General features: G+C 50.6%; 1 protein-coding gene across 2 annotated transcripts in view; it reads right to left on the reverse strand.

Moving 5' to 3' along the window:
• Positions 1–7066, reverse strand: part of LOC128875795 (COUP transcription factor 2) — a 105181-nt gene extending 98115 nt beyond the window's left edge. The window contains exon 1 of one of the 2 annotated variants that reach the window (XM_054121682.1): positions 5157–7066. In XM_054121682.1, coding sequence (XP_053977657.1) covers positions 5157–5535 — 379 coding nt within the window. In that variant the 5' untranslated portion in view covers positions 5536–7066. The remainder of the gene's footprint in view (positions 1–5156) is intronic. The other variant, XM_054121683.1, reaches the window with a different exon arrangement.
• Between the last annotated feature and the right edge of the window lie 2096 nt (positions 7067–9162).

Raw genomic sequence — 9162 nt, forward strand, 5'->3', positions numbered from 1 at the left:
GAAAACAAACTCAGAGTCATTATTATTAACGTGAAATCATTATTTGTCATATCTGGACTGCAAAATTGGGTCCTCTTTGTGTCACTGCTCTGCTATTAAAATTAATATTTGCGCGATAGATGTTTAAACGTCACGGAAAAAATTGTTTCCAACGACCTTTCTTCAAGTTTGAGAACGAGACGTCGGAAGTCACCCTGCGGAGCGCCTCGGCGTCTCGGGATCGACGCCAAGGGAAAATCAAGGGGCGGCGAGTAATTAAGATTACCGCGAATAGAAATTATCGCCGGATTAAGCGCGTTATCGCGGTACCGCTAACAGCGAGAGAGTGGCTCGGCTTAACAATGGTAAATATCGTTAGCGCGACTGTAATTGGAACACCAGGGAGAGGAGTCGCCGTTGAAACTCGAGCGTTCAATTAAGAGACGGACTCTTAACCCGCTCGAATCGTACGTTTCCACGCGTCGAATCTTCGTGCTGTCCGAGCCGGCACAAATTGTTGGAAATTAACGAGCGCCAAGGGAGAGGGACGCCCAGATGCCACCGCATGTCCACCGCGTATTATTTTTAGCGGCGTTTTAAACGATAACGTCATCGGCTCTTCTTTACCAGGAACAAAGTATCAAGATCGCGCAACCATGTTACGCACCACACTGTCGCTCAGGAAAACCGAACCATCGCGAAGAGGTTCGATACAAACAGAATGTCTCAGCCTAAACTGGCCCCTAATGCGCATTGGCTAATCTCTATTATTCAGGAAAGTTATTGTGAATATAAAAAGTTTTGACTATACAGAGTGCTTTGACACTTCAATTTAAGAATCTTCAAAAAGTGGAGTTAACGGACCTTTGTATGAAAATAACAAGTATTGCTAAGTTCGTGAACTGATTACAGAGACATGAAAGGTTTTTGGTTAGTTTTTCCGTGGGTTCGTCGAATCACCCTATGGGTTTGTGATCTCCGATTCGTGACCGACGGCAGTTTCTACTCGATTCGCGAATTATCGCGTCTCCTCGCGTGCAAAAATGTCTCTTTATTGAAATCGACGCGTCAACGATCTAAACAGTTTTCGAAACACCGAGTTCTGAAAATCTTGATCGACCCGGAACAACAATCGAATCGTGGTAGAGAAAAATTTCCAAGTTGCTACAGTCCCACTTACGAATATCTATAATTTCAGATAGTTAACATCGAGAAATCGTTTAAGAAGTTGAAATTCATTTCCCGGACAATATCCTTCGACTTCCTTCATCCTTCCTTCATCCTGCCTCGATCCTTCTTGATAATTGCATCAAGACAATTGGTTTCTCGAGTTCAACGACATTTAGACAATATTTCCCGAGTAACGAATGTCGTGGCGAAAATGGCTCGTAAATATTTCGCCGCGATCGAGCAGTCTCGCGCCAATCCGTGATGTAAATGCTTCGGACGCGCGCAACTTCTACGCTGTCCAGAAGTCGACGTGGCGGTGCTCGCGTTCCTACGTACCGCATACGAAAGCGCGAACTAGTGTAGCTTTCGCGAGGGGGCTGGGAACGAAGAGAGAGACGCGAGTACTCATGAATTTTAATGAGAGTTCGGTAGTCGGACGACCAAGGCGACCCATCAGCGTGGAAAAATATCCGGGGTTGTTACATGCGCCAGAAGAGATCGCAGAATGCACCGGCACGATACTCGCCGGTTAATCGAAACAAGAGAAAAATGAGTCAAATGGTTGGCCAGTGGCCTGCCAAGGCCCGTCTACTTTACAACCGCGAATTCTAGTAAAGGTTCTTTCGCGAGTATTTCGACATTGCGATTATTTTCAGAGTATTTGATTAAAATGTCACACCCTCCGTCTCTCCCAAAACAAAAAACGCGCGAAGCTCGACGAATGTCCTCGCTCGACGCTACATAATTACTCGATCGGGTGACCGCACGTGAAAAACGATTCGTGTTAGCCAAGTGTAATAAATTGTGCAATAAACCGCGATAAATGAACCAAGAGAAATTTCCTGCGAGAGAAGTTCGTGCTTAGCAACATTCTCCTGCAACTGGTTATCAACTATAATCCCGGGCATGGATTACTCCGCTAGATTCTCACGTATTCGTCGATGTACGATATGGACGTAATCGCAACCTGCTCTCAAGAAGGACGTTCACGTGCCGAAAATCGATCGTGATTTTTACGTACGAACTTTTAAAGTTGCATAAAAACACTTTGCAAGGTGTCGAAAGAAGAAGAGCGACGGGGCGCGGAGCTTCTAGGCTCGTCGCTCCAAAACTCAACGAAGCGTCAAGGTTTCGGTCGCAACAGGGGTACGCGTGCACGCGAGCGTGTACCAATTTCATCGCGACCAGGTGTCACGCACTTGCTCAGGTATCGAATGCATCGCGAACGACTTCGAGAGGACAATCTTCGCGCCGATGATCGATGGCGGATTCTTGGATCGATGCCGGAATCAGGCATCGAGAAAACTCGAGATGAAATTCCGAAACCGTACAGATTAACCCTTTTGGAATTTTTTCGTTTATTCTGCAGTTCACAGATTGTTGTTTGAACGCATCGCGATTCATGTTTTAGCATACTCAAACTCTAGAATAGATCGAAATACGACGTTTTGCCGCTATCCCGATCGATTCCGTTCGCTGGAACGCTAGATAAACGTGTTTATGTCGGTCCATGCTGGTCCTTTCGTTCGAATCTATTCGTACGTTTGCCATGAATAATTATAAGAATAATTTTATGTCATTGAGCTGTCAATTGAAATGTCAGCCACCCCTATCTCGCGGAGCTTTCATCGAAACTCACTCTGGACATCGCATTCAGATATCGCGCGCTTCACAGTTTCCTCGCTATCGTCGCAAAAGTGACAAAGATTAGAGTTCGCTGCTCTTCCTCTTCGACAAGTGCTATTTATCTGTCTATATTCTGTCGGGCGTGCGGCATCTGTCTACGATGTTCGAACCAACTATTTTCGATCGTTTTCTTTCGGCGGAGGAAGAAATCGTCACGAAACGAATGCGCCTTCGTTAATCGAGAAGCTTGGACGCGCTAAATCACTCGCGAGATATAAATTACCGCTGGCAATCCGGTATCAATAAGGCGTAATTCGGGATAATAGGGAGGAACGCCCGCGAAGAAGGGAGACGAAGGGAGCCGAGTCGGCGTAGGCCCGTGGGAGGATGTATAACTCTTGATTTCCTAGAGAGAGCCCTATAGATTTCGATTAACCTCTGTCCATCCACTCGCTCGAACTCGCCGTGACATTTTTCTTCGTTACGCTGCTCGAGCGCGTCGATTCTCCTATCGACGTCGGATTTCCGACGCGATAGTCGCCGATAAGTAAAAATTCCAAACAACCGTGTTTTTCCGCAATTTGTTCCGCGATCGCGTCGGTTCAATTAAGAGCTGATTCACGATGTACGCCGAGCAGCCATCGAGACAACCCTCGAAGGGGCCGCTAGGCGAGGCAGTGACGGACAATCAGAATAACTCCATGAAAATACCATTCAGGAATGCTTCGAGTGGCAATTAACCGACGGATAGGAGAATCTACCGTAGACGAGCATGTTTTCAAAGCTTCAGTTGCGAAATACATCTTGAAAAGTGTCATGCCATTACCTCCTTCGAGAGATGAGTTCTCCAATAGTGCCAGAGGAACTGAGAACGATGTCCAAACACGTAGTAGTAACGTATAAAACTACCAATGCCACGAATATACGAACGTGTAGATTTGGATCAAAACTCAGGGCGTTTCGAAGAGTCGGAGAGGCTATACCGGAAGTATCGAGGAATATCCAAAGACGACCATCGAGTTCGAGTCACCGTAAGCTCCGCGACGGTTTCCTCCTCGACGACCGCTCGAAGGCAGCACGCGAGCGAAATCATCGCCCCGCGACGAAGAAACACGATACAACGGCACACCGTTGGCGTCTCCGAAATTAAATCGCGCTCGTTTCCCTCATTCTGAAACGAGTCTTGGAAATACCGCCGAAGAACGAAATAAACCGTTCCCACTGTCCCCCGTTTCCACTCTCGGTCGCTCTCCCTTTCAGACTCTGTCCTCGTTTCGCCCACCGCAATTCCTCGGCCCTATTACATCGTTATTAGGCTCGTAACAGACGCGTAAGCGTTCCGGGGAACACCCCGCCGAGTTATTAATGGCGAGTCTTTGTTTTTTCGCCCGCCGGACTCGGGACGCGCCACTCGATCCGCTTCTCCCTCTTTCTTTGACGCGCGAGCCCCCCGCGTAGCGCTGGCCGCGTGCCCTCTCGACGAGGAATCAACAGACCACTATTTTTTTGCCGATGAGATACAGAATTGCCGATCGGGTGCATCGATTACGGTACCGATTCGCCAGGAAACAGAGGAGACTTATGAGGACTATTTATCATCCCTTGGAGAAAGCATGGGTTAATATGGGACCGTAGGCAAGTTGGTATACGAGAGAAGGCGAGATTTGAGGGTTGCTACGTTGTAGATTCAGGTGGTAGGGGGCATTCCTAGGGGCTCGTATGCGAATGCAACACCTGGTGGACCGTTCCAAGACACGAGGATGATGTTTATTAGCACCTCTGCGTAACGATCGCAAACTACCGCGAGGCGAAAAGGAGATTCGAAGCGAGCCATTAACGTAGTCACGAAAAAGGACGCAGATTGACTCCTCGCGTTTGGCCCACCCGCATCCGAACGTATACATTTTCATCGCCTACTTTGCCTTGGTTTTGCAGCAGGAGTCTATCTCTGAGATTTATTCTTTTTCGGGACCAACTACCTCGAATGCAAATGAAACTATTAGGTCGTCCCATGAATTCATGCCACTTATTCTTCTGTTACTCAAATTCACCCCTCGACCATAGTAAACAAGACGGTAGGAATTCCAAACGAAATATCACGAGTTTTACTCGTGGTTGTAGACCAATCTCTCGTTTTACAGTATTTTTCCACTTTTCTGACATAGTCATTATACCGTCGCTATACAAATTTCTGTAGTTTTCTTATTAAATATTGGATTAGTCTGCGGCGCGAACTTATGGGATGACCTAGCGGTATTCCTAACAGCTAAAAGGAATCACGTTTTCCCATCAGGTGGCCGTACACGCGCCCCGTGCGGTAGCGATTTAATTTCCCATCCCCCGATTGCACCGTCGATGGCGAAAGGGTGACGTGCACTTACCCTCGCAGGTGAATTGTCCGTAGTGTTTGCCGCTGCTCTTATCGCCGCAGACGACGCATTCGATGTTGGGTGATTTGTCGGTCTGCGAGCTGCCGGATTGAGAGCTGTTGGCTTGACTTCCGGGTGTGGTGCTGGGCGGTAAGGGGTCCCTGGGCGTGAGAACAGCTCCGGCGGGCACCAGACAGGTGATGTCGTCGGGCGTTTGGGAGGGCGTGAGGTGCGCGGGGGGCATCGGGGGCGGCGGAGCAATTTGTATGGGGCCCGGACCCGCGCCGGAGGCGGCCGCGGCCGCGGCTGCCGCTGCGGCTGCACCGGTCGCAGCCAGGCTGGCCCCGGGGTCCCGCGAGGCCCACGAGGGCGGCGCGGCTACCAACGCCATGGAGGCGGTGGAGCCGCGCGCCGGGAACCCCACCTCCAACGTGGTGGTGAACTCGGGGTGGTGGTGTCCAGTCGACACCCGGCCAGGGAACAACGTCGCTGTCGCGGCCGGGTAAACCACCCCGGCAGTCGCCAGGGCGTCAACGGCTCCTGTCCCGCCTCGAACCACCCTGCCGGTTTCCGCTGCTCGTTCGCGACCACCGACCACCCCGAAGCGGCGGCCGTCTCGCGGACGCTGGCGCGCTTCTTCCTCGGGCTCGAACCACCCCGCGATCTTACGCTGATCGAATCGCCCTCTCGCCTTGGATATCGTTCCTTCCGTTCTTTCCTTCGTCTGCTCTCCTTACGCGCACTGTTACGCGTGCACTAACTCGCTCGCGGTCCGACGAAATCCTCGCAGCACTATTCCTCACTCACTCGCGCACTGCTTCGAGTCCCCGCGACTTCGAGATCCCGTCGTCCCGAGCCGCATCGTGATTCACCCACCACCGAAGCAGCCTCCTCTCCCGAGGGCGACACGGTCCCTCCGCTAAGGATTCGGCCAATTTCCTAATTCGAGCCGTCCACTGCGAGATCGTGCGTCCTTTAATCGAACGACGAGTCACTCGCGATCACTGTGGCCGGTCGACGGACCGACCGATCCGTAAAAACACGCGACAAACGCGCTGTATAATCCGCACTTCACACTCGCGAGCCCGATATCCCGCCGAGAAACTGGGGAACGCGTCTTTCTCGTGTCACCACCGTGTACGCTCGACCCGGTCGAGCACTCGCCGCGAGAGATCGAGATCCAGATCGGGATCGAGATCGCGCGCGCTAGATCGGCGTATCCTCGCGACGTTGTATCCGCGGTATCGTGATATATCGACGCTGGGCGGATGCGCGGTGGCGCGGGCCACCGAGACACAGGGTGGTGAGGGTGTGCGCGGTTCGCGCACTGGAGGGTGGTCGAGTGGGTAGGCGGACGGGGGAGGAAAGAAGCGTCGGAGAAAGGGAAGAGAGGCGCCAGAGAGAGCGAGAAACGTCGAGCGGGTTCGATGGGAGAGAGGAAGCTCGCCGAAGAGAGCGAGATCCACCAGCGTAGGAGGAGTGTGTGAGAGAGAGAGAGAGAGACGGAGTGCGCGCGGTCCAGTCGATAAGCTGCGCGTGTGCCTCTATGTTCCCGAGCGTGCTCGTGCCGGCACAAGCAGGAGTAGGAGAAGCGAGGTGATACTCGACTACCGCCTCGTCGATACGACTATTCTTGGGGCCGACCAGAGACCGACTGCCGACTAAGACGACCCCTGACACCGACCTGCTCCCTACCACCGCGAACTCTCTCGCGGGTTTCTCGCGGGTTTCGCGAGTTGCCATGACTACCGAAGGTGGGGTCGAGTCCCGGGCGCGCCCCGATGCGCCTCTCATTGGCTGCAGACCTGCCCTACCCTCGCGCCCTCCGACCCCTCTCCTGTCCGTTCAGACCGAGTCGAGCGTCCTTCCGTGACCACTTTTCCGCTGAAGAGCTGTATGCACGTTCTCTCCTTCCCTTCCCAGCCTTCTACTTCTTCCCTTTCGCTGCTTCGCTCACTCTCTCGCTCGCTCCCTTCCTCCTTCGTTCGCCACCACCCCTTCCCTCGAACTCTAGCGGTCAAACGCGCGGTCCTCTGCCTCTCGTTTCCTACTCTTTTTCTCGTCCAGGGTTACCAGGCGTACCGATTTTTTGATACACCCGTCGAAATCGAACCAGTTTCGCAGACGGGCCGAATTACTCCGCTCTTTGTCAACGCTTTTCCATCTCGTAAAAGCGTTTTAAAGGGACGCGATCCCTTTTTTTTTTTTCGCGCGCACGGTGTATCGCGACGACGACCAACGAAATAGGTCGGTACAAATGCTCGTCGACGTAGCGATCGATGATGCACCTTGGGATCGTTGACGTCGACGGAAAGAATTTCGAAGATAATTCAACGCGATGTGCTGGAAATGTATTTTTATAGTTACATCGCATCAAAGGGGGTTGATTCTCGTCGAAATTACAAATGGATACATGGATGAGAAACGGAGCATGTTAAAATAAAACGATTGCGTCTACTTTCTTAGGAGATCGTAAACCGTACACCAACTTGATCATATCGAGTTTCGAACACAGTTTCCCCCAAAATTTTGCTCCTAAAATTTGATCGACGTTCGGAGAACCTACCCCGGGTATAATACCGAATTTCAAAAATTGTTTTGTTGACTTTCAGTACCGTGAAAGTGTTACAAAACATCGTCAGACTTGACAATTTGTCAATCAGGCTGCTCCAAAACGGTGGTTAAGCGTCGTAAGGGTGAGATGGCCAAATCTTCGATTTTGATACAAAACTGAGCCAATTTCACTTTGATCTCAAGATTGATAATCATCTGGCTACGGTGGACCACCGGTACCGCCCCATACCTCTTCGATAAAGGGGTGGTTCTCGAGAAAACTCTTGTTGGAAGGAAAGTCGATAGTCCGAGTGAGTCGTAAGTGTCGAAAAAACGAAGACTGGTTCGTGGTTTGGTCTCGAGACGATAACCGAGCCGTTGCTCGTCTTTCACGGATTTTCTTCGGTTTCCTTGGATACTCGGACGTAGTCACATCCTAGGTGGAAGGTAGCCGGGAAACGACGAGGGAAGAGAGGTCACGGGGCGAGGGCGAGGCAACCAATGGGGACGAGGAGTCAAGTGGGGCGCGAAAAATGGGCCGGGCCGGCTTCATCCACCCCCGAGGCTAAGGGTGAGGGTAAGGGTGGCTGCGGCCGCGGAGTAGGGTGAGCCGACAGCCTCGAAGACGACGGGGCCGTCGACGCAGGGTCAGTCAGGTCGCAGGCCTGCACCTCTGCACTTCCGCACCTTTGCGCTTCCGTGCTCCAGTGCTCTTTCGCTTTTGCCCTCTGCTCTTTCCTTCGCTATCTCACACATTCTCTCCCCTTTGAGCGGTTCGTTCGGAGACAAGTTCAATTTATGCTATCCGCTGAATCCGGCGCTGCGAACTCGATGCAATAACAACGCTGACTACGATAGCTATCGATTCCAGCATTCCCCATCTATGTAATTATTTATTCCATTCAGTTATTAATTAAAGCGTGTAACCATATATGATACTTATTACACTAAAAGTTCTTCGTAAATAATGCATTGTTATAGTACCGTAGCTATGATTAAACATAGTTCCCGAGGGCATTTATTTATTCGTTTCTTTAATTTGGGGAAACTTGTGCTTCGTGACAGGAAAAACGAAACGAAGAGTTACTTATAATATCGAAAACTAGTAACGTTATATCAACGATAGAAAGTTGGATCGCAAAGTTACATATTCCAGTGATTCTTGTACATGTCATTCAAATTCAACTTAATACTCAACGAGTAAGGGTTAAGTATTTATCTTTTCTTGTCTTTGTGACCAGAGTCTTGAATTTCTTTCTATTCCACTGATTTTATTCCAGTAATTCTTGTACATTTCAGTCAAATTCAAATTAATATTCAACGAGTAAGAGTTAAGCATTTATCTTTCGAATTTTTTTCTATTAACACTTCGGGCGTAGCAAGAACGGCAGTGGAACGAAATCTTTGCGTTCTCATAGCGAACCGGCCACTATAGCGCGCCCTTTGACCGATCCAACCGGTAAAA

The sequence above is a fragment of the Hylaeus volcanicus genome, chromosome 4, assembly GCF_026283585.1.
Source record: "Hylaeus volcanicus isolate JK05 chromosome 4, UHH_iyHylVolc1.0_haploid, whole genome shotgun sequence".
NCBI lineage: Eukaryota > Metazoa > Arthropoda > Insecta > Hymenoptera > Colletidae > Hylaeus > Hylaeus volcanicus.